At 39.9% G+C, this 26,773-nt stretch overlaps 1 protein-coding gene across 5 annotated transcripts in view; it reads right to left on the bottom strand.

Moving 5' to 3' along the window:
- Positions 1-15,275: 15,275 nt before the first annotated feature.
- trim66 (tripartite motif containing 66) overlaps positions 15,276-26,773 on the bottom strand; it is a 160,991-nt gene continuing 149,493 nt past the window's right edge. For 2 of the 5 annotated variants that reach the window (XM_052029215.1, XM_052029216.1), the window contains 7 exons: positions 26,637-26,715; positions 25,251-25,419; positions 24,259-24,563; positions 20,249-20,381; positions 19,718-19,792; positions 18,544-18,696; positions 15,318-17,179 (listed from right to left, as the gene is read on the bottom strand). In XM_052029215.1, coding sequence (XP_051885175.1) covers positions 16,931-17,179; positions 18,544-18,696; positions 19,718-19,792; positions 20,249-20,381; positions 24,259-24,563; positions 25,251-25,419; positions 26,637-26,715 — 1,163 coding nt within the window. In that variant the 3' untranslated portion in view covers positions 15,318-16,930. Of the gene's footprint in view, positions 17,180-18,543; positions 18,697-19,717; positions 19,793-20,248; positions 20,382-24,258; positions 24,564-25,250; positions 25,420-26,636; positions 26,716-26,773 lie in introns of all 5 variants that reach the window. The other 3 variants (XM_052029211.1, XM_052029213.1, XM_052029212.1) reach the window with 3 other exon arrangements.

The following is a 26,773-nucleotide window of genomic DNA, read 5'->3' as shown; positions in this document are numbered from 1 at the left end:
TAATTGTTGGCAGATTTATTGGGTATTGAGCCAGAAGAGAGTGCTTTTGAGCTGCCAGATCACAGATTCTTTTTTTCCAGATTGTGTACTGTTGTTTAAGTATGGGTGTTCTGATTGTGGACCCACTGGGATTCTACAACCAAGGGCCTGAGGAAGAAGGGAGAGTAGGGCTCTGGACAGGGGGCTCCACCTCTCCACTTCTGAAAACAATGCTCCAATCTCCAGATGTCCTTAAAACAAAGTATCCAGGGGCAAAAGTTTTCAAAACAAGTGGCCCAAAGACACTTAAGATGCTTTAACTCAGTCAACAGAAAGCAGACCACTGAATTAACTGAATCAACCCTCCACCACCCCCCCCCCCCCACCCCCCTTCCCCGAACATTCCTGACTCTGGTGTGTGCTGCGCACAGAATCAATGGCAACAAGTTATCAAGGCTTGCTCATGAGCACATGGACAAGTTTCAAACTCTGGTATCGCTGTCTTTTCACATCCCTTGAGCCCTCTGACAATTGCAAGGTTGACTCCAAGCCACACACCATCCTCACCTGGAAATGCACTGACACATTCACATTGTTGGAGCTAACACATGTTCGTGCGTTTTCCATCCTTCTGTTGTCATAATCATGCAATCACCCATACATGTCCCATCGGTGCCTGTCTTCCCCATGGCTTTGACAGCCACGGTGTTCTCGCGGTGGCTGCAGTCAAGATAGGTTTTGTTCACACACAGTGAAGGAGCTTGTAGAATCCATAAAGCAAAAGAGATTCTGAGATGAGGGAGAGTGGGCTGTGTGAAGGATTACACGTGAGCATGCTGTCATCTTTAATGATCTCTGATCTGCTGCTCACCACTGACCCTTGAACACCAGCACTCTCTCCTCAATATGACTCAGTCACTGGGCATGACCAGAAACTCCTGCTAGTGCTGCCGCCATGAATGAATAGCTGGAAATTGTGTAAGCAAGGTAAAGGGCGAGTGTTAGAGCAATAGGTTGTGTGTGTTGAATGTGAGGTCCGAGTGGTAATTGACAACGACTGTGGTCCATTCCCACACCAGGAGGGGGAGTGGAGCAGGCTGTGAACGTAGTTCAGCAACATCTCTACGTTCGCTGGCCTTCACCGCACTGCACTTGTCGCACGTCCCGGAAGTCACTTCTCCTCTGTTGCAAAATGCAACAAGAAACAAGAGTTACATTGAATCAAACAAATTCTTCAAGCGCAAGAGGACATTCAACCCATCAAATGTATGCCCGCTTCTAGTGGAAAAGGCCGGAGCTTTCTGGTGTCGGTGCGGAAGTTTGGAAAGCTAAACTTGCAATCATTGCTCCAGAGTTAGGCTGCACTCCAGTTAAAATCTGATCATTCAGGAGACACCGGTAAGTTTTAGCCAGGAGCTGAGCCGTAACATGAGAAAATGGTTCTTAATCCGGTCGTGGTCTGAAATCAAGCATCACACGACGTTAACGGATATAGGGAATAATTCAGCGATATTAATTAACATTGGCACCAGGTCCCTCTGTAATCCAACAAATAAAAATACTTGACGTCTATGTTTCCAGGAACTGTGGGCTGTCGCAATTTTCGCGGTGATTACACGTCAGATAAATTGTTGGATTAGAAGTCTCTTCAGTGCACCTCGGTGCTGCAAAAACGGAAAGATTTTTGAAGTAAATTTCCTTCTTGGGCATAAAAAAGAACACTTTTTAAATCTCTCTATTTCATTCGTATCATCCGTTCGTTTCATTATGATCCCGGTGACGGTCTCATACAAAAGAACCACGGTAACTGAATCGAGTCAAATTTACCATTTAAGACCGCAGTCGCGAAGAAGCCTAACCTTCTCGATGGAACGAAGAGCTGGAGGTTCACACAATGATGCAGTCCCAGCTCCACATGACCAAGTCCCTACATTTCTTCAGATGTTGCGGTTCCCGGGAGCTGGGATTGCCCCTGGGGCGCTGGGCAATTTCCCAGTGCGCAACTCGCACATTCAGAACTTGGTCGTAAGCACATTTGTCAACAATTGTGATAAATCGATTATAACATTTTGCAAACCTTTGGTAGACGTGAAATAGTCTACTGCAGATTAAATATAGACATGGGTACCGCAGCAGTAACTTGCTCCACAACCAGATTTGGACGTGGATGAGAATTTCTTTGAGGTTTTATTTTACATGTGGGTACTTCTTACCCTCAACAGTTTTCTATATTTTATATATATAGTTTAGGGAGTTTGATGCATACTCTCCGATGAATCTCTTCGTTAGAAATCGCACAAGAAGAGCCGAATGAAGTGAAGAAAACAAATGACTGTCTTCAACCGAGAGAAGAGCAGGTCGGAGTCAATCCGAACTAGCGCTTAGCACAAACTGACGGCACACGTCGGATTCAAACATTCCTTAACTGTTCTCCTGTTGCTTCGGCGTATCCCTAATATCATTGCAACTGATTTCAGACATCTAGTGAATTCTCACTGCATCTCCCTCACGGAACCGGTCACCAGTTGAGGTTCCGCTGGGCGCTCTTCAATCCAATACATTCTGACAAGACGATTGCAACAGTGAGCGTGTACATACCTTTAAATCTAACCGTGCTGGAACATCCCAAACCTGGGAGCTGACCGCCGTAACCACCAATATTGCAGGGAATCAAAGATTTCCCACGGGAATAAGAGCGCTCTACTTCCAGCTCCCAAACTTACCCGACCTACCGACTCGCTTGCTAGCCAAGAGAGCTACTTCGTTGTTTGTTCTCATTCTGACTCCTCGCTGCCTTCGGTCGCGAACTCTCGGGGTGGACAGAGAACTATCAGTTTGCATCCAGCTTCCTGCTGCATAAAACGGCTGCCAGCAAGCTGACCCCAACCTCAGCCCACTCCGGGTTGGATGGACCTTGCCTTCCGACAACACCAATTCGCCTTTTCTTCCCGAAAAATGGGTAACCTTTGCCGAGCCTGTGTTAGTTTAGGGTCAGCTACACGCGGAGGCAGACAAAGGGACACTGTCAGGCAAATAGAATGAGACTCCTCTGTCGAGGACATCGAACTGTATAACACGGGCGGGAAGATAGAGACAGAAGTACAAACACAGAAGCACATAAACGTTCACGTATTTTGGGAGGTGCCGTGCTGAGCGACATACACGTTGACCTTAACACGGAGCTGTCTTTTGTGCAAATCAGATGATGTAGTGTAAAGAGAACGGCCACCTTGTGCAACCTAATGTATCGTGGTCCAGAGTTTGCATTATTAATAAAGGCAAGGCTAGCTCGGTGTTGCTCTGGAGTACATTAGATAATAACATACAGGGTCGCTCAATTACAGGAATCCGATGTCGAGGTCTACTTGCTTTTTTGATGCTTTGACAGTATTTTGTGGTTCATGATGTATGAGCATGAGTTCGCAGTTATCCAGTGATGATATAGAACATTTTGGCTATACAGGAGTACATTTTTATCAGCTTTATAAATGGTACTTAGTGCCAAAGTCTCGCTCTGAACATATCATTTTGCAGCTGTGGAGTCTCATTCTAACAGAAGTTAATTAGTGATTTGAATTATTATAAAAAAATATTTTGTTTGTCTCTCTCTCTTGCAACTCCATCTCCATCTCCCATTCTACTTTTTGCTCATGATTCAAATCTAATTTGTGCTTCCTGTTTCAACTCTATGGTAATAGCAGATCAGAGCAAGTCTCCAGTCTTGTGGACAGATGTCAACAGAGTGAACAAAGGGTTGTGCAAAGGAACTGTAAAGAAATGTACTGAAGGTCGTGATAAAGACATTATCTAGTGCCATCATAATCAGTACAAACTGAGTAAAATACAGTTTAGATTATTTGGAATCTTATTTCAGTTGTTTCTTGTTATGATGTGCAAGAGGGAATCATATATACATTCCCCTGATTAAATTAAACCATTTTAAGCTTTGCACCTTCTCTTTCCAACTTCAAATAAATAGTGGTACATGGGAAGCATATCTACTTTGGATCACAAAAAGGATTATTAGACACTTGCATTATAGTTAAATATAGTGCAAAATAGACACATTCCTAAACCTTCTGTGCCCAAGGCAAGAACCATTATGTCAGCAAGCTTGTTTCCTCAGAAAAGTAAATGTACATTTGGTAGTTGGAGATAGTGAGGATTTAATGAGTGAGAATGGATTTGGAAGATAGTAGAAAGAATTGCACATTGTCAGCTGCATCCATTGGCTTGAGCCTACCAGATGAAAACCTGCTTGAGCTCTTCCCACATTTTGCTTTGTTGAAAATGTGGAGAAAGAATTAAGGTTCTATGTGTAAAATTAATCTTGACCATGATGACCATTTAGATTTATTAAAAATAAATTAATGATACAGAAGCAAATGTCCACAGCAGATACCTGCTAAATAATATTTGACAAATACAAACTGTTTCAGAAAAGAATAAATGTTCAAATGATCTACAGTTCATAGTTCCTCAGAAAAGATTTTACACAGAATTCCTTCCTTATCCATTTAATATAAAAACAAGCTGTCAATGCCAGCAACTGTAAATCCTGGGACCATTGTTCAGATTGTGAAATAAGTTTGCATTAGTATCAGTGAACCTTATCCTTTCTCAACCAGGGAAAAACCTATTATGGGGACAGTGAAGTTGGTGCAGAATTAGAAAATGTAGACTATGGATTTATTTTGCTTGAAATGCTTCTTTAAGTAATAAGGATTTTGCACTAAATATTAAGTTAATTATCAAATAAATTATTTATAGCAATATAATAGGTCTGAACAACAATCATTTCATTTATCCGTGAAGCTTGGAGTAGTATGTGTGGAAGTCCAAAATTTCAGTAGAATGATTGTGGTTCATTTGGTAAGAGGAAACATGCAATTAAGGCAAACAGACCAGAAAATCCATGGCAAAAGAATTGTGTTCGTAGTTTAGTAGTTAATTGCAGGAAGAGTAACTAGAGAGCTTGAGCTGATATTGCTTTTAGGCTGGTAAAGTGTCAAGCATACAAAGTTTAATAACGTTAACTGCTGGAATGATTAAATCTGCATTGGAAAATTAGTGTTGATGCAGGAGGTGTGAATCAAGGACCCTTTCAGTGGAAATTAATGAAATTACTCACTGTCCATGATCACACATGAAGACCCTCATAGAAATGTATCAGGAAGCAGCAGGCAATGAGGAGGCAAGAAAATTGGGACAAAGATAAATGGCAAATGCTTTGTTCAGAGGAGTAAAACACAGATAAATGCTGTGACATCCAAATGATATATCACTGAATGAGATTATAGGCCAAAACAAAAGTTCAACTGGACAAATTCTCTTCTTGCCTCACTATGCAGAATGATGCAACCATATGTTTTATTAAGGGTCACACTTACCAATTCTGAATATGGTTAGCCATTTCTGACATTTTTATTTTCATTTATTGAAATATTTAAACCAGGTGCATTAAGCAAACAGTTATTCTTTGTAAATGTTTTTCTATCAATCTTTCTCACTTTCCTGTCGAGGAATTCTTTCAATAACATTTGGAGTTATATATCTGTTGAAAAAAGACTTGTATGAGAGTAGTTTTTGAGAGGCTGTTTGCTTCAGATTTCCTTGGTGGAAGATAAATCATACTAATTAACAATGGTCAAGAGGGCTTGTTCAATTTTTTTTGTACTGTTATATCTGCAATTTTTATTCTGTGTTTTCTTGGACTTATCCTGTCATTGCTAGCAATTTTTCCATCAGAAATTTTGAAAATAATTGAATGGTTTAAGTATAATTGCCTTGTTTACTGCAACCACAATGGTACCAGATGAAATCCTCTTGAAATAAAGGCCAACATCTCATTTGCCCACCCAAATGCTCATTTCACCAGCACATTGGCTCTTAGTGACTTGCGTACAAGGACACCTTGGTCACTGAATATCAACATTACTCAATCTCTCACCAGTTAAAAGAAAGTACTTTTCTTTACTATTTTCTCAACCAAGGTGGGCAACTTCACATTTTTTCCATATTATACTGTGTCATGGCACGTTCTTGTCCACTCACTCAGCTTGTCTGTATCTCCTTGAAGCCTCTTTAAATCTTCCATCATGCTCATACTCCCACCCAGTTTCATATCATCAGTAAACTTAGAAATATGACAATGAGAATATGATATGATATGACATGACATGGTAAATAGCCGGGACCAATCACTAATCCCAACTAGCCTACCAAAAGGAGAGATTTGCATGTTTTTGTATCTTTTAAAATAACCTAGGTACATTATTTAAATTGCAGATGATACAATACCAAAGTTACAACTTGTTAATCATTAATCTAGGTCACAAATGTAACCCATAAAAGATTGATTATTTTGACTAAGACTGAATCTTGTTTCGTTCAAATCTACACAAAATGGTGATGGGGTGAGCTTCTCCCATGACTTTGTGAGTTTCAGTTGGGACTGGCTAAGCCACACACATCAGCAAGGTCTGCTGTTGTCTGACAATATTAATCATCATGCTGCAAGTGATCTGAACCTTCCCAATGGACATTGAGGAAGTAAATGCCTCTGATTCTGATTATATTAGCAATTCCTTGGATATAGACCACAGATGTGATTGGTGGAGGAGACCATTGGCTCAGCTGGAATTGACTGAAAAAGCCTAGACTTGAAGAATGGCAGGCATGCAAGATAATCGAAGGAAACCATACTTCACCAAGTGGACAGCATTACAAGAGGAAGGTTGGGTGGGGGTGCAGGGGATGGGATAGATGGGTGGTGAAGGTGAGGCAACCAGCAAGTAAAAAAAAGGAATAAAAGGAAAACAAAGTCCTGGAGAGAGGAGAAACACAAAAGATAAACATGTTCATTGATGGAAACCCATCTCATCAACTGATTTCAACAAAGCAACTTTGGTCTTTATCATTTTAACCCTTCACATTCAGGAAAACCTTACTTCATCCACAGTCATAGACCGAAGGGTATTGAGGTCAGTTGCAGCAAGCAAGCTGTTACAGATTAGGTTACTATTTGGTGAATGTCCCTTTAAGACATAGTACAGGTGTGTGTGTGTGCGTGTGTGTGTGTGTGTGTGTGTGTGTGTGTCGTTATTACGACAACAACAGGAGATAATGACATGCTGACGTTTTGGTTCAGTCAGAGTCAGAAGGAGAGAGAGGAGAAAGAGACACTGCCTGCTGGTCCCTGTATCGATGCATGAAAAACAATAACTGTGTCTGTCACTACAATCCACATATGGATATTTGGAATAATCCGGTGGAGTCCACTTTGTCGTTAACCTGTAGAAGGAAACAGGTACTTGTGTGGACGGCCATGTCTCAAATGCCTTTTGGGGTGGCAGATACTTCGGAACAAAGCAGTCGAGATCATCAGTTACTGAGGTGTTGTATGGGTTCCATCGTGTAACATTTGGATTTCGCAAATTCTCTCTATATTCTCTACATTTTCTCTTCAGTCAATAGTGGTTTTGCAAAAGCTTTTGCTCATGTTTCATCTTATGGCTTGCTGAACTGAACTTTGAGAACTATTCCTGGACTGGAGTTTGGGAATTTGCCACACACACACACTTCAAGTTTAGCTTTGGGGGTTAATGTTTAATATCTAACATTTTTACTTTTTCTCTTATCATCATAAGTAGTTATAATAGTTTCTAACACTTATACATGACTCTGTGTGTTTCTTTTGTTGCTGGTATGTAACAAAGCCTTTAATTTTTACCTTGTGTCTCACCATACTCAAACTGTATGAAATTTAATGTGTATAGAACAAATAATATTTTAGCAACACTTACCAAAGTGCAGGAAACAGCATACCACAAAACACAGACTCACACTTTGTAACCTATTTAGATATCCTGTTGAATGGTGCTGATTATTTCTTTCTTATTAATACTCCCATTTTAGATTCAAACTCTTAAAATGATATGAACACAAAGAATTAGGGCCAATTTGCCACATCATCTGATACATCACAATTTAAAATAATGTAATTTTCTTTAATAGCTCTCAATTGTAGCAATGTTAAATCTACAAGAAATTATCTTCTTACATGTCCTGCTGTTGACAAAACAAGCTCAAGTGTTGCTTTTCACCCAGTCAGAATTGAAAGCAAACATCCGCCTTGTAAAATTGCTTTTCTCTCTCTTGTATACCTTGCACTTCAATGTATGGACTTATTCATTTCTTTGTTGGAGGATTTTTGCATCATTTGACATTTCTTTGAAGAAACATTTGTTGAGTACCTGTGGAACTACTGTAATCCTGTAATTTAAACCCAGGTTCATCCGGCACATCATATCACATCACCATCTATTTAGTATTCGATTCTTACAGGGCTTAATAGGGTAAATGCAGTGACAATGTCTCTCTTGGCTGAGGTATCTAAAACCAAGGGTTACAGTTGCAAAATAAGGGTTTAGCCAATCAGGAATGAGATGAGAAGACATTTATTCACCTACAGGGTAGTGAACCTTTGGAATTCCTACCCAAGAGGGTTGTGAAGGTTCGGTCACTGAATATACACGAGGTTGAGATTGATTGTGATTGGATATTAAGGAAATAAGGGATATGGGTTTGGTGCAGGAAAGTGGCACTGACGTAACAGATCAGACATTATCTTATTGAATGGCAGGGCAGGTACTAGAAGCCAAATGCTCTATCCCTAATTCTATTTCTTTTGTAATGCACAGATAATTGACAAGCACTCTGACAGACTGATGGTCAAAGCACTCCCACAGCATCCAACACCTGAAACCATCTCTCCTGAACTTGTGCCACCCTTTCTGGTTCCTTTTTCTTTTCTTCTACCTGTCCTTAACTAGACCGCACCAAACCCAGCCATGTCCGTGTCCAACAACCCATTAGTGCCTTGGTTTGTGGATATTCCATGATGCGGTCCTATGCAGAAACAAAAAAACATGATTCATGGACTATCTTGATCCCTTATCAACTAACTGTTGCTTCCTTGTCTCCAGTGCTGTACATACAGAATGTTCAACAATAGATGGTGGATGGTCTGGGAGCATTAAAGTATCTTGGATTCCATTACAGCAGGTGAATGTGACAAACTCTACCAGCTTGAACTATGGACCATTGTTAGAAATCTTTTTTTGAGGAGTCCATATGCTACAAAAACTGTGCTTCAGTGGTCCATGCTAGAGAGGTACATGATCCAAATACTGCACTTCCAACCACTTTGAGTGATTGTCCACAGCAATAGCAAAGAATATTCCCAGTTGAAAGGAATATGTATTCATTGGAAAGGATGAGACAGCTACCTCTCAGCTTGCACCAGAGGACTTGGCAGCTGTGACCTGCAATCCTGACATAATTCCACCAGGTTCTCGAATATGCTCATCTGTTCCAGGCTCGTGCCCACGTCCCAGTATCTTCAGCCAGCCTTGATGTATGGACAGCTGATGCTGCTTTCTACAGAGGGGTCTGATATCATCATTCGCTTCCATTTCTGATTCATTCCTTGTACACATGTCATAAAGCAACATCTGTAAATGTGGCCCCAACAGTCTCACCAGCTGTGACTGGAGAAGCATCTTCAATAACTTGCAATTGTAAACTCTTCTGTTCAAGATTCCTGTCCAGTGAATACGTGGTGCCTATAACCAGTCCTTCCCCATCAACATCAGTTGTTTCATTTGATTGATCACAATTATTTATGGCTTTCTTGCAGCAGGTAATGCTGGACAGTCTCCCAAGATGTGCAGTACGTCCCCTGAATGCACTTTCAAAATTGTGCTGTAACTAACCAATGAAGTTGCACAACTGATCTGCATGCCACAACTTATCAATGGGTGATCCACACCCACGTCCATTACCACCCTCACAGGACGACCATTCATCTCAACCATGACCTTACTATCACTGGCATGCTACAGGCCTGCACCCACCACTGCACACATAACGTGGATTCCTTGGACTGTCCCTTGTACATTTAACACCCCAACCCATGGCACTCTTCCCTGTGGCTGCCGTGGTCTGTCCCAATTAAGCATTTTCTGCAAAATAACATTGTGACATGATAATATGACACTGAGGACAAAAAAAAGAGACATTGCCACTGCTGCATTCTGTTGCATGGCTGACACTCGCAGTCCAAAATCACCGCCCAAGTGAAACTACCTCACAGCTCAAAATGTCATTGCCTTCCTTCGTATCCCCTCAAATATTGTCTGCAGTAAATCCTCCACCTGAACTCTTCACCAAAAATGGTCAGTGTCTTTAGCCTGACCCATTTGCATCAACCGTTTTCTCTGGTCTCTGGTTGCGTCTAACAAACATGTAGCTTTCAACAATCTCACAATGTTGCTTCAGTTTTTTCCCCCCACATACTTTGTGGTGCAATGTTCCGTGGCCCTGGCCCTGCCAGCTACAATATCTCCTTCCTCCTTTCACATCTGGCTGTGTGCCGGTCTTCTGTATCCTGTTCCAGGACTTCAGCAATATTGCTTGTTCTCAGGAACTTCACTACTTGCTCCATGTATAGAACAAATGGCTGAGACCTCCCATATTCCAACAACTCCATCCCGTCACACGATTGCCGCCTTGCTAATTCCTCAAGCAGTAACAACCCCAACTTGTTACCAGTGTAGTGGCTGCAGGCTCTTTGAGCTGCTATTGAGTAATGCAAACAAGGTTAGAGCTGTGCACAACAATCCTTTGTTGAAGGTAGTCAAGACTCAACTGACAACAATGGGTGATACAGTAGTGGATCAACAGCCATAACAGATGGTCTGTGTAGTTTCTCAAAAGTTCACACGCTGCGTCATGGACTACTCACTTCATTTATCACAACATGAAAAGGAAAAATGTTTTAAACTGTCATTCTCTGCCAATGGGTTACTCCTCAGCTGAAGTAGAAAATTTACAAGCACCTAACAGTTCAGAACCTTCTCTCACTGTCACCAGGAAACCTGCAAGTGATGTCACATGTCCTATGAAAACCACAAGCTGAGACAGGCCCTGTTAAATACATTAGCAACAGAATATGGCTTTGTGCATTGTACAGCATGGCATTTCTTTTGGTATAAATGTCATTCAACCCATTTACTCTGATAAATATCACAATGAGACTTACTGATTCCTAATGCATCCTCACACATTATTGCAGCATAAATCTTCCAGGTATCATTCTGGTAAATAAAATTACAAGCCCTTCAGAACTGATATTTTCATTCCAGTCATTAATCTGGAGATTTAGTTTCAATCATGCATTTTTCTCTTAAATATTGCATGTAGAAATGGTTAACATAGACCTGGCAGGTAAGTCTACTTTGTTGAAATATGTGCTTGTTCTTCAATGGATTAAAAATTATCCTGATAAAGTAGTTCAGCAATGGGCTAATTGGTTAAGTAATTATAAGGAGCATTTCTATGTTGGCCAAGAATACTGATAAGGCAATGGGTTTTGATCTTCATAGTTTTAAAGTATACAAATTGTAATATTCTATTCACAAATAGAATTATTACTTCTTTTGCTGCAACAAGATAAGTTGGCCACTGGAGGATAGCGTTGAGTTGAATCTTCAGTGCTCTTCCTATGCAAAGTCCCTTGGATGCTAACATGACTTATATTTCATTACGGTGCTTGACAACAATACTTCTTGGTTGCAGAGTCCAAAACTAGTTTTAAAATCAGCAGTCAGATATTCAGGACTGAGACGAGATGAAATTTCTTCATCCAGAGGGCAGTGAACATACTCAGTGCGGAGTTTCTATAGTCCTCTGCACAAGAGGCTATAGGGACTCCGCATTCAGTATATTCAAGACAGATTTTTAAGTACAGGTAGTTCTGCCATAATGTGCATTTCCATAACACAAATTGGTTTTAACTTGATTGATGGATTAGGGTGCCCTATTTGCATTACTTGGGCCACATTGGTTACAGCACAATCCCGATTGTGAAAACCTGTTTAAATCTGTGCTTTAAGGACAACCACAGCCTGTTCTGCTATAACATGACTTTGTATAACGTGAGGTTACTTAGGAACATAACTATCGCATTAAAGCAGAACTTTAAGGGAATCAAGAAGGGGTTAAGACGGGAAGGTGGTGCCAATGTAAAAGATCAGCCATGATCTCAAAGAACGGTGGAACAGGGCACGATGGCCTACACCTGCTTCATTCATGTGCCAGAGGGAAGTTTATTCTGAGTTTGGGGCCCATGACAAATAGTACATTATGAGTGGCCCAAGTCAAAGCCATCATTTGAACAGCAACTTGGCTTTCTCAGAACAGAACTATTCATAAATGGTAAGCAGTTCAGAGAAAAAGACCTCATCTGTCTGGACATTATGAGAGAGCCATTTCACAGGAGTTTCAGGACAATGCCTGTATCATTGCAAGAGTTCACAAAGAGCAAAGCAAGAGGCTCGACATAAAGTGCTCCAGTGGGGTGATACTGATAGAGTGTGGCACAGAACTTACTGATGAAGATGAGACTGCACGAGTTCAAGAAGAGCTTAGTGCTTGTAAACTTCTGCTTTTATAGAAATTCAGAATGAATCAATCCAGACTGCATTAGATGTGCTGAGAGAGAACAGCACTGCAATATGGATGCAGTTCAAAACCTGAGGTAGGCAGGATGTCACAATGGTAGGAATCATAATGAACTACTAATGTCAACTCAACACACTGCAGCCAAATGCTTCGATACTAACTCCACTTGTGTTATTGTTTCAGTAACCAGCAATGCTACAATAGAAATGGCACCATAGAAGCAGCAACATATCACTGAATCACATAGAAAGAATGTTTCGTTCCATGGATAGTGCCGAGGTAAAGGGGCAGGTTTTATTTATAGCTGATACAGATGGGAATGTAATCGCATCTCACACAGCTACTGCAGCCAATGTTATCGCTTGTACAACTAGCATTGCGGATCGACGCACTACCTGGTAGTCTCCTTGGAAAAACTGCAGTGACTACGGTAAGATTCTGAATGCTAAAATATCTAGGATCCGAAATCCAATGAAGCACACTTTCTCTTTAATCTGATCAGCCAGACAAGCTCATTTGACAATGCTAGATCCAGAATTCAAGTTAATCCCCTATCTCAGTTGCATTGCATATAGCATTGGCTGCAGTGGGAGATTGCATCTTCGTCAGCTAAAAATACTTACGAAGAAATCAGATGTTGCATCCCATCAAATGTATGACCCATCACTATATTCATAGTTCCCTCAAGTCATAAAATAGCAAGCTGATGATTAACACAAGTGCTTTCTCACTTTATTTGATATAATATTCTTTTCACTGCAATCCCATCAACACTGCAATAATGGACAATTACTCTTTGAGAAAACAGACTCCACCAATGTATCTTAAATTAGGCTGCTTTCTCGGAATTTCTAATCTTTCCTTGACCAAAAGCATCTGAATAAATGTAGAATGAAATAACTTTGGGTGCCATTGTATGACGCTTCATTTATTTTTACATTAATCTGCACACTTTTCCCATTGTGACCCAGTTAAAGTGGATTACTAAGGAAATGTTTAAGCAACTGAATATCAAAACTCAACTTGGTGCTTACCCTTTGAGAGTGCTTTGCAGGTAGATACTAGCGTGCTCCAGTAAAGTCCCCCATCCCAGCTCCTGTGAATGAAGTCAGGCTGCTCACATTCAGCTGAAGGGTGAGAAGAGTCTGAGATGAATGCCCATGATGAGCTCTTGCACTTGAGGGGCCACCTTCTGACTGCTGTTTTCTCCCATGTGCTGCTGTAGTCAGGGGATCGGTCTGTGCGACAATGATGAACAGACTGCTCCAGAGCCAGGGCAGAAGAAATGCTGACTTCCTGAAGTGGACAGCGATGGCATTCCCCACAATGCCACCAGATCGTCAGAAGAGTGCCAATCTCCCATGACCTAGGTCAGAGACTGCCCAACAGAATGTATGGGATGACAAGGAATAATCCATTCAGCTCTCTCAGGAGTTTGACATCATGAGGCCATAGGTTTTTTGGTTCTGTTCCACGGTTCAAGGAGGCTCCAGGCTCCAGAGGCAGGTACCTCTACAAACCCAGGCTATCCTCTACGAACAGATCCCTTTGAGGGTTTTCTACCCAGAATCCCCACCCACCCAGCCACCCCACCCCAATGTACCACAGGATTTCTTCATCAAAAACCTCCACATCTCCAGTAAGGAGCATGCCATCGTCCTCCATAGTAATCATATTATCTATTGCTGGTGTTGGGCTACATTGGAGTGTGTCCTTTTAGGGGCCAAAACTCTGACACTAGTGCTGCATGGAATTCAGTGAGGAAATGTTCAGCAATGTGCTGATCCCCATGTATGCATGCATTGCTGGAAAAAATAGACACTGTGTTTTTGCCTTAGGACCATGATGAAAGTGCATAATCTCACTGCACTGTCAGTCAGCAGGGATGCACTTGCCACAAATGGTCCTAATCGGAAGCTAATGAATTCTTAGCAACAGTCTTAAAAGTTAGTTTTCCAAATCAAAGTTGTAACAGGAATGAAGGGAACAATAATTTAATCATAAAAAAGGTCCAATACCTGCTTCAGACATTAAATAGAATATGCCTCTCGTTTGATCATTACCAAAGTAACATCCTGCACTTCTTTGCAGGACTGTGTGACACTATTTTGGGTACATCCTTAAACCATGTGTCCATGTAGCATCTGAGACACGGTTGCTGTGTATTCAAAAATGTTAAACTGAGCCTCACCCTACATTCATCTTGTGAATTGTTCTGATGAAAGGGCATTGACCTGAAACATAACTCACTCCCCAGACCCAACTGGCTGAGTATTCCAAGCATTTTTTTTTAAAGTCCTGAGCAGCATTATCCCACAGCATCACTCTCATCCCAATGGCAGGTCTCCCCCCCCCCCCCCCCGCCCCCAATAACTGGGAAATTTCACCACCATCACTGGGTTTAACCAACTGAGTCACTAGGGAAGCAGAGTGAAGTCCATATTTAAAGAGGACCCAACTTTCCCAGTACATCATCATTTCTCCCACCGGCCTGACTAGGTTTTCCTATCCCGGCCCTACCAACCTACCCGGGGCCACTGGTGTTGCTCCTTCTTTATTTTTCTTCTGCTTTTCCATCAGCAGATCATTGCGTCACACCATCTCAAAACACAATGAGGTCTAAGATCCAGGATCTCAGAAGCCAGGATCACATTATTCTGCCAGTGTACTCATGAGCCATCTGCTGAATCCCCCAGAAACAGGTACACTTGAATTTCTAAATTCCCTATGGTTTCTAACAGCTTGTGAAGTGTAGACATTGAAAATAAAAGGAATGTTTCAACATTTTATTCAGCCATGTTAACGCCCTTTATTACAGCAGTAATAAGAATAGTTAGAACACGGTACTTTTAGAAAATCAATTTAATTACAACCTGCTGACAATGTATGTGTCTACTGTCATATAGAACAGTTAAGTATATAATTCTTATTGAAAGACAGACATCAATTAACATTAACATCAATGCCGGTGAAGCCATTTTAAGTACTGCTCTCATATTTTTCTAAAAACTTTTGTTTCGTCATTACTTTAAACAGTACTCCAGTTAAAAAGTCTCACATTCAAATAACGATACTGTATTGACATGTATGGTTATTTTGTTCTTTTATTAATCATTTGAAGACTCATACAGTTCTCATTTGAAAGACTCGTTTCAGCCCCTCATCTCACTCTGGAAGGTCACATGACAAATTGCACGTGAAACTGCTTAGCTCTAGAAAACATTTGCACTACAGTTCAATACACCAGAGTACCTCAGAGATCACCATATACTAACTGGGCGTTACCTGTACGAACAGTTTCTCCGAGGTTTCCTGACCTTATCCAGCCACTCCCAAACCACAACTCCACCATCACCATTTTTCGTTTCAAATTAGTACACAAAATGTTGAAACAAAAGGAGCTTATGGCATACCATCGTCAGTGTGCCACATTCTGCCATCGCAGTTCGGAGCATGATGGTGTGTTTGAGCACTTGTGAAGCAACAATAATTCAAAGTTCCAAAGCTTTACAATCAAAACCTATGCAGTTTAACAAAATTGAATTTAAAAATTGTGCACAGTTGACAAGCTTCTCTTCAACAGTTACTAAAAAAATAAAATCCATCCCAATAAACCAGCAGTGATTCTAATGACCACCGCACCCTACAAAAGGCAACATTTCTTGTACTAATTTGCAACAATCAATACTGAAAAGTAAAAGCCATAATTGATATCCCTCAACAACGTGTACACAATCCAAGGGATATCTCTGGCAGGAATATTGAAAGTCAAACACTTAACTAAGAAAGCACAACCTACGTTCTACTGAGGGTGGAATTTTGTCAGAGGCTCACAATTTATGCTAATTCTCAGCAGGTTCTTCCAAATCTGTTGCTGTTAATGTGGACAAACAGGTGAAACTCCATGGAAATTCATCCATTCAGGTTATTTTCATTACATGGGCTTTAACTTAAGTGATGAAAAAGAAATGTTAATAAGGTTATTTTGCCCACTGCATTCTGCAAATAAATCTTAAACTAACTGGAATAATGCCCCATAATTTGCAAGAAATGTCACAGTAATCCTGTTCTAAAACTGTTCACCCAAGAGCAATACTGATGTAGACATGATATGCAAGTCTTTCACACAAAGGATGGGTCCACAACACACCACATCCAACCTCATTCAGTGTAATCACTTTGCAATAAAACTATGAAAACAACTGGTAAGTGCCACTTACAGTTTCCACTTCAGGGAAGCTGGTATCACATTCCTGAGAGATCCAAAAAATATTAGAGACATGTTTTGTTGAAAAAAATTGACAGAGCAATGCACTTAAGCAAGGGAGAGAGAGAAAGAGAGAGAGAAATAGATTGAAAAGGTAAAGAGGAAGGGAGTCGAGGATCAATTTACATTTCACCATATTTAAACATTCAGCCAGCAACACTATTTATGGTCCTTATGGCTGTGGTTCGCCCCATGCCTGCGTCTTCTCTTTGGCTTCACAGGCTCCTTTTCTTCTGTCGGCCAAGTAAACCCATTGATAGTCACTGTACCACTGTCATTATCAATCTCTTCATAATCAGAATATTCTTGGGTTGCTCCTGTGAAGTTTTTGTCAGGATAAATTTGTTTAAGTTTTTCATCAAAGTAGGTTTCCAAACTTCTTCCAGCTTGGGCCACCTCCGAATCTGGCTACAAAATATCATTGTAGGTTCAGTTGTTTTGCATACATACAAAAATTAAATGCTGTTATTCAATGCTTATTGATTTTCAACTGATGATGGTCAAAATCTGTTCTACTACAGATAAGACTTGCAATTACATGATCTCAGTCATAGGATGATATGACACAGAAACAGGCCCTTTGGCCCCACCTGGTCCACAGCAACCATCAAGCACCAATTACACTATCTTTTATTCTCTCCACATTCCTACTAAATGCTTCCCCCCCACCCAGCACACTCGGGGCAATTAACGGTAACCAATTAGCCCAACAATCCACATTTTTGGGATGTGGCAGGAAACTGGAGCATTTAATGGAAACCTATACAGCCACAGGTAGAACATGCACATGGCAGATAGACAGCACCTGTGGTTAGGATTGAACCCACGTCACTGGAGCTGCGAGTCAGCAGCTCTACTGGCTGTGCCTCTGTGCTATTCTTGATCAAAATGAATGCATTGGTTTGAAATTTTTCTATTATTTTACATAAAGCTTAATCCATTAAAGAGGTTAAAAGAAGTTCATACAATCATTAAGATCAGTATCATATAGACAATTTCTACTTAATAAATGCTAAAAATAGCTATTACGTCTAGCCAATCTATGAAAGTCAAAGACCACATCAGAGACTGATGAATGGTCAGCTTTTTAAGGAAGCACCCTGAAATCTATGTACTTTACAAGGCAGGATGCTATGAGGGGGGAAAGCAGGACATGCATATTTCTTGTGCCTTCTCACTCCAGGAAAATACCAAAACCAATTATAAAACTTACCTGTTGCTCAAATGAGTTCAGAGAGCTGGGCAGACAGGAGATGGAATTACACCCCTCCCAAACATTAAAATTCATGCCTGCTTTGTTCTGATATTAACATTTAACTAAATGCAGCTTTAAGAAACGAATGCAAAGAATCTCCTTCACTGTTAAAATATATACTAAAATTAAGATTTCTAAAGGTGCAGTGAGCTACAAGTATATCGGTGGCATTTGAAGTTCTGCACATGCCCTTGTCTATCTATTACTCTATTATTCACTGTTTGTGGGAAATAGCACAACTAAATTCTGTGTGCTAAGATTTTTCAAATTCTCCAGGGGATAGAAACTGATATAAAGTTAAAATATACTGCTTCTACACACTTAAGAGTAGTGCTACAGTATATATTCACAGCAACAAACTCGTATAATGCTAGACTTGCACTTGAAATAATTCAAGCCATAACACGGATAAGTCAGCAAGTCAATGTCCTGCAGACTGAAAAGCAGTGGCAGGACTTCTAAGATAGAGCTAATTAGAGTCAGATAACACCCGCAGAGCCATGTAAATCTTACTCACATAATTAAATTTTGCACAGTTCATAAACATAAGCTGAATGTCAGAAATAAATTCTTCAGGTGTGTAGTAATGGAGAGGGCTCTTTTTCTGCAGTTTTGCCCTGACAGTAGAAAGATCCATTGGCCTTTTGATAATCTGGTAGTAATGACGAGCCTGAATAAAAGAAAACATTAATTAGTAAACAGCAAACATTAGAAATTCAAGTAAATGTATTGGTGGATCAAAACAAAATTAAACATATATACTTTATTTTTATTGTCATTTAAATCATTCCTGCCTTCTACCCTTTCACAGATTGCACCTTTATTCCTTGCACTCCACTCCCCACTGCTTTCCTTGCCTCAATACCTGATTAAAACTGTTACATTTCCATACTTCATTGATTAGCTCTGATTCTTTCTGCATAGATGCTGCCTAACCTGAAGCATAATTCCAGCATTTTGTTTTTATTTCATATTTTCAGTATTTCGTGCATTTTACTTTCATGATTTATATGTCAGAGACTTGGCTAAGGTGATAGACTCTTACCCCAGAATCAGAAGATTGTGGCTTCAAACTCAAAAGTTTTGAAGGCATAATCTAGGCCAGTGTTTCAGTGTTGTACTGAGGGAAGCCCATCTCTCAGGTAAGATTTTAAACCAGGGAACCATTTGGCCTCTCTTGTGGAACTATCCTAAGATCAGGACACTTTAATATCCCTACAACAGATTATCCAAGCCACGTGGACAATGTTCTGCACCACTGCCCTTGCTTTGTAATATCCTCATAGGTCAAGCTGGACCTCTTGAACTACTATATAAATTCACCCTTCAGATATGGACCAGTGTCAGCCTTTAAAAGCATAATATAAAATTACCTCCTGTACACTGACCTATTCACACAATTCAAATTCAAGTTTAAAATTAGATACGTTAAAAATCAAAAGGTTTTTAACTACTTAATACTTTATTTATAACCACACTAAAAGATAGATGCAACTGGTTAATGACAAAGTTGATGCACTAGCACAAGTGCATTGCCAAGTTTATCAAGGCAATTCTCCACAAGCATGTTGATGAGCTCTTTCAATGCAGAGAGGAAGCTAGCCTTGTACAGTGCTGTATGGCTTACCACGTCCAAAGGTCACACTCACCTATGTGAAACGTAACGGCAAATGCCAGTAAACTATGCTTACCAGTGGGCTGACAGGCTCATGGAAGGGCAGGCTGAGCGGGTAGCAGTATAGGTGTAAAGTCAGCTTTTCACATTTCTGCAGGCAACACAGTTTGAAGTTAGTAAAGAATCTCTTGGAATGGATACAACACGTACATTTACCCACACACCACTCATTGTGTCTCTATTCTAGAAGAATAAGTTAAGCAAAATATTGAAAAGATAGAAGAGAGAAAAGTGGAAGGTTGCTGAATGGTAAAGATGTTTCACATTGAAAGCACAGCCCTTAAAGCTTCCCCTTTTAAATAGTTAGCACTCAGACATCTGCACCCAGTTACTATAAACACAGTAGATTAGAGAATACTACCAATCATCTTTCTAAATAATCTGCAAACCAAACACAAATTGTGTTTTCAACCATTGCCTGATTGTTGCTTCAAAGACACTGGAATCAAATTTAGTCACACTGCAACACCGTGAAGATGTACCTTACAATGCATTAATTTCAAACATGGTCCATTAAAGATTACTGAAATTATATGCTGCTGCTTACCCTTTGGTCACTAATGGAGAGTCCCTGTAATGTTCTTATTCCTCTGTTTTCATTGATATGCCGCGTATTTTCACAATCATATTCCACTTCGGGCATCACCACATTCCGACACAACGTACACAACCACTCACCCCTGCAAGTCAATATTTTAAAATGCATACATGAATACCTAAATGAAACTGTAAAGAACAACTACAATTGCTCCAGTTAAGAAACTGAAATATTAACTCACTCCCTCTGTAAATACTGTCTGCCTGTTGCACATCTCCCACAACTTTTGTTTATGTTACAGATTGCCAACATCTGCAGAATTTTGCCTTTGTCTGGCCTACTTGTTGTTGTTCTGATTACACTGTACAGCACATACCTTGTGGTCTTGAACTTTAGCAAATTCTTATACCCTTTGTTAAACTATATATAAACTAATACACCAGTAGACACGTGTTAAAATTATGCTAATCAGCATCTCAAAGCTTCCTTCACTTAAAATATATCTACTCTCAGATATGGTGTCTGTGCCAAAACTACTATTCACTTGGGCTATGTTGTACAATGCTATCTCTGGTTGTTATCTATTTGCAGTATTGTTATCATAATGGAACAATTTTCTGATGCATTTGTTGCTTTGCTGGAAACAGTGATTTTTTTTAAGAATGTTTTCAAAATTTTGCTAAAATAATGAAAATAGAATATAGCCACTCTTTTGGTTTTAATACAAATCTAGTCACCAGAAGATTTTTTTTCCCCCTCTGAAGTCTTCAATTTATATTTTGTTAGGGTGTTGGAGAAAGAAAAGCATTGGAAAGAAAAGCTAAAAATAATCTATGCACTAAAATGCTGAATCAAACCTTTTGATGCCATCAATTTATTCATGACTGTAGTTTGAAAGGTAATAATATTATTAAATTCCTAGCAAAGTTACCTTGTAAGCAAAATTAAGATCAAAGTCTTTGACATTTAGTCTAAAACGTTCAAGTAACTAAGGTGTTTTAGTAAGGCATTTGATAAGGTTCCTCATGGAAGGCTCATTCAGAAAGTCAGGAGGCATGGGATCCAGGGAAACTTGGCTGTGTCGATTCAGAATTGGCTCACCCATAGAAGACAGAGGGTGGTTATAGATGGAGCGTATTCAGCCTGGAGGTCAGTGACCAGTGGTGTTCCACAAGGATTTGTTCTGGGACCCCTGATCTTTGTGATTTTTATAAATGACTTGGATGAGGATGTGGAAGGGTAAGTTAGTAAGTTTACAGATGACACGAAGGTTGGTAGTGATGTGGATAGTGTAGAAGGTTGCAACAGGACATTGATAGGATGCAGACCTGGGTTAAGAAGTGGCAGATGGAGTTCAACCCAGAAAAGTGTGAAGTGACACACTTTGGAAGATTGAATTTGAAGACAGAATACAAGGTTAATGGCAGGATTCTTAGCAGTGTGGAGGAACAGAAGGACCTTGGGGTCCACATCCATAGATCCCTCAAGGTTGCTGCACAGGTCAATAGGGTTGTTAAGAAGGTGTATGGAGTGTTGGCCTTCATTAGTCAGGGTAATGAGTTAAGAACCACGAGGTAATGTTGCAGCTCTATGGAACTCTGGTTAGACCACACGTGGAGTATTGTGTTCAGTTCTGGTCACCTCATTATAGGAAGGATGTGGAAGCTTTAGAGGGTGCAGAAGAGATTTACCAGGATGCTGCCTGGATTGGAGAACATGCCTTATAAGGATAGGCTGAGTGAGCTAGGGCTTTTATCTTTTGAGTGGAGAATGAGAGGTGACTTGATAGAGATGTACAAGATAAGAAGCATAGATCAAGTGGACAGTCAGAGACTTTTTCCCCAAGGGCAAAAATGGCTAATGCAAGGGGGCATAATTTTAAGGTGATTGGAGGAAGGTACGGGGGGGGGGGGTGGTGGTGTCAGAGTTTAATTTTTTCTTACACAGAGTGGTGGGTGAATGGAACACACTGCCGGCAGAGGTGGTGGAGGTAGATACATTAGGGAAATTTAAGAGACTCTTAGACAGACACATGAATGACAGAAAAATGGAGGGCTATGTGGGAGGGAAGGGTTAGATAGATCTTAGAGCAGGATAAAATGTCAGCACAACATCGTGGGCCAAAGGGCCTGTACTGTGCTGTAATGTTCTATGTTCTGGAAGAAAATATATTACACGAATCCCGATAGTGGGACTCCAGTAATAGATATCAGCGGGAAATAAAACACTTCCATTTAAAATTACACTTCAAAATAAACTGAAAAATACAGAACATCTGTAAGAACAGGTCCAGCTGCACTAATTTGCTGATACAAATTAAAATACGTAACATAACAGTGTAATCCTCGGTTACATTGATCTCTTAAACCTTTGAAAATATAATCTAGCAATTAATCACCTAGTTTTGGTTTTGCATTGTATCCTGTTTTGCACTGGTATCAGTAAACCACAGAGTGCTTCAGTAAAATAGCTGCACATCATTCAGAAAAAAATTCAGAAAATTATTTTGTCATCATTTTGTCCTTTTGTCTCAACACAAACACAATAGGTTCAGAGAATTCCACAGCACAAGAGGCTATTTAATTTATTATGTCTGTACTAGATCAGTGAAAGAAGTGTCCAGCTAATTTGATTCGCCTGTTATTCAGACTTCCATTTCAAAACTTATGGATCATGTTTCTCCTACTTTTTATGTCTTAACATGTTTCAGCAAATAAAACACTCTTTCATTTTGCTCTATTGTTTTGAACAATCTTAAGTTCATGTTCTCTGGTAACTGGTTCACTAACTGGTTGTAATTTTGACATGTCAGTCAATCTTATCACAACCTTTCTTGTTCTAATAAGGAGACCTCCAGATTCTCAAGTCCTCATATCACTTCAGTGCTTTGTCGTTAGTGTTACATGAATCTTCTCTGCAGTTCCTCCATGCCCTTTAGATTTGTTTTCCAAGAGCACTCAAAGCTGGGCACTCCATTCCAACTCCAGCAAATTACAGTATTTTTAAAGGTTTAACATTTCTTCCTTGCTATGCGCTTCAGTATAAAACCTATAATTGTATATGCCTTTCAAATGTATTTTTTCCTCCCGTTCTAACAAAGAGCCTGAAATCCCAAGCATGTTGGATACCACACAGGTTTTGAAATTTTTCCTTTTAGTCAATATTCCCATAATTGCTTCTTCCTCTGAGAAGCACTACCTCACATTTCCTTGCATGTCTTTATTTTATTTAAGAGAGGATTGAGGGGAGATCTGATAGAAGTATATAAAGTGAGGAGGGTAACTGGAGGAGGGGTTGGCGAGTAGTGGTTGCAGGTATAAAATAAAAGGGAATAACTAGTAACATGAAGAAAGTTTTTTTTAAAAACAGTGTGTGTTTGGATTTTAGAATGCACTGCCTGCAGGTGTGGTGGAGGCAGGTTCCCTTTTGGCCTCCAAGAGGGAATTAGATACATATACAATGAGGAAAAATTTGCAGTACTAGAGAGAAGGGACTATGAAGTGGAAGAAGTGAGTTACTCAGTTAAAGAGCCAGCTTGGACACAATGGGCCTCCTTCAGTGCCATAACCATTCTATGAATCTGGATCCCACCTATCTGACAAATTTTGCTCACTAATCTGTATCATTTTGATGTGTCACAAATTCTCTTTGCATTTAAACAATTGAAGGTTTAGGTTTACAAACATTTGGCATTAAACCAAAGCTCTGTTTTCACTTTTCAAATGAACTGAAAACAGTGAAAAATGATTCTAACACTAAACCAGGAGGTACACATTCTAAGCATACTTATTCCAAAATGAAAATATGCCATTAACTGCCACCATTTCTAGCTTCCAAGAACACAGTTTGATAGGATGTAATGTATTTAAATTATAGCATGATTGATATTCTATTGATAACTCTGCTTTTATATCTTTTGATCCCTGCCCATAGCAATTGGAAAATAATTCTTAACCTCATTATAAAATATATCATTAACTAACAGACTAAAAAGACAACAAATAGGTAAATGGATTTACATTGGGAAGCTGAGAAGAGAAGGCACGTGACATTGGAGATGGAACACCTTTGGACATCGATCACAGCACAATAGCTCCCCGCCATTCAAACAGACTGCACAATAATCCTCGTTGTCATCAGTAGCACCTGCTGCATTTGGAGTTGTCTGAGAATTTGCTTCAGAGGTTTTATCATCTGAAGGAGATGGGAACGCTGCAACATCAGGTGGCAGGTCAGAAGTAACTGCTGCATCATCTGTCTCACATTGTTGAGGAGGAGGGGGGTTCGAGTTTGGTGGAGTGAGTGTGCTGTCCAGAGTAATGCTCTTCAACAAAAAGAAATAAAATTAATATACAGCACAAATCAAGGACATCTGTTTTCTATAAACATTGCATAATTTCTAGTTTAAAGCAAAAATATAACAGGCAATGCAAACAACAAGTCGTATTAACTATTAAAACAGTTTAGTAAATCAGATCTAGCTTTGTCTGTTTAAGCATCAACTTAGCTTGCTTTCAGTTTGTTTCCCAGAAGACTGAAGAGCACATAAGAATTTGTAAATGTCTGATTAACGTAGCTCTGGCTTATGTCATTGTGCTGTAGGTACATGGAAACAAAGTCCCTCAAAGAAATGATCAGACCACCAATGAGAGCAGTGCAAACCACTGAGCTTGTGACACAAAGGTAGATCCAGTCACTTAGCACAGGTAATATAGGATACTCAAAACAGAAGTACCACAAGTTAATCTACACACTGCCAAACAACACTAAAACAAGTGACTTTTCAGTCATGGGAGGGAAAAGAAAACTCAATTAACATGGTAAATGGGATGGTGTATATTGATTTAATTTTTCCCAACAAATCCAAAACTCATACCCTTTTAACTGCAGCAAAAACATACAGGACTTGGGTTAATATGTGGCCAACTTATTCAATTTATTAAAGTTCAACAGGTTATTTTACTATTTGGTGGCATCAAATTTTTTTGAAACCAAATATCTTTCTGCTCACCTTTGTTGCAGTATTCAAGGTCTGACTGTCCATCATGACAAGGTGCTTGCTTTCATCTTCATGAACAGCTGACTGCACTTTGAAGATGGGGAGCTGGCCAGTGGATGGCGCACAGATCTCTAATCGCTCCAAACGCACATAAGGCACCTTTACCCCATCCATCTGAGCCCTATAATATGCAGATTAAAATTGCTTTAGTTGACTACAGTATAATTGAGGTGCAGGAAATAGTGCAGAGTTTATAAGAGTATAGAGGAATGACCTATTTCCCTAACTGAGAGGACAATAAAAGGCATGCAGATTTGGCATAGAATTAAAAGGATAAATAAAGCGGAGATTTTTTTCACTCAAAGTATTGTGGGGACTTCAAATGGTGATCAAAGGTACAAATCTTTGTTCCAATTTTAAAAAATGTGCACTTGAGGTGCCATGACCTACAAACCTACAGACCAGCAGCTGGACAGTTGGAACATGTGGCATTTGATCTTCTTCTAGATGATCTCTTCCTGTGCCACGAATTGCTGTGAATCCATATGCTTGCATGTTCTTAGTTTGTATATATTTTGATAGCATTACCATGAAAACACTCGTCTTTCCCATTTGTTATTTATTTATTTTTCTTGCTCTTTTTTTAAAACTGGCAAGCAATTTTAATTTAAACCATGCACCCTTATTACTCCACCCCTCACATTAAAGGTACTATACAAATCCAACTAAATGTTGTTTTACACACCCAAAAAAGAAAATCAGACAGGTAAGATTTCTAACGAGCCTGAAGAACCGCATCTCGCCTTCCACCAGCACCTCCCAAATAGCACCACCAACTTTTCCATCACATATCCAAAAATATTCTATTCACAAAGCCTGGAAAATTACAGGTTTGCATTCTTTCTCTTCCAGAGATTTCTAAAGGTAGCAGTGAGCACCTGCAGTTCTCTCTTTCCTACATTTCAGTGCAAGTTAATGAATGGAAAAAGGAAAAAAGAAAAATTTGGGGAAAGAAGGAGCAAAAAAAATGAGTCTCCCCAACCCCACCCTTTTTCCACCTAATTCTTTATGGACTCTCACTTGACTGTCCCACTCTTGCCCACATTAGAGACATGTCTCTTTTCTCCACACCATCTGCACCTCATGTCTCCTTGTTTTAAACTGTACTTTGTCAGACATTCCTATCTGACAGTCTCTCTCTCTCCTTTCACCACTTGACTGTACCTTTCCAACCTTCTAATGATACATGCATCTTTCTAGCTGTCATCTTATATCACTGTTTTCATCTCCTTCATACCTCGTACCTGCACCACGTGCATTCAATACCTTAACTCACACACAACTCTACTGTTTACAGGCTGTATCTTGTTTACTTTTCCATCATCCATCACTTGTTACCTCTGGTTTGTTTTGTCATGTGGTGTTCCTTCATCCAGTGAATCCGTTGCCATATCTTGAGATCCATTGATTCTAGGATCTAGTCAAAGCAATAACGTTATACTATCATACCAAGCAAGAATAGATTACCATCATAA

This window comes from Pristis pectinata, chromosome 14 (assembly GCF_009764475.1).
Source record: "Pristis pectinata isolate sPriPec2 chromosome 14, sPriPec2.1.pri, whole genome shotgun sequence".
Classification (NCBI taxonomy): domain Eukaryota; kingdom Metazoa; phylum Chordata; class Chondrichthyes; order Rhinopristiformes; family Pristidae; genus Pristis; species Pristis pectinata.
Note: the sequence above shows the minus strand (reverse complement) of the source record. Positions and strands in the feature narration are given on the sequence as shown.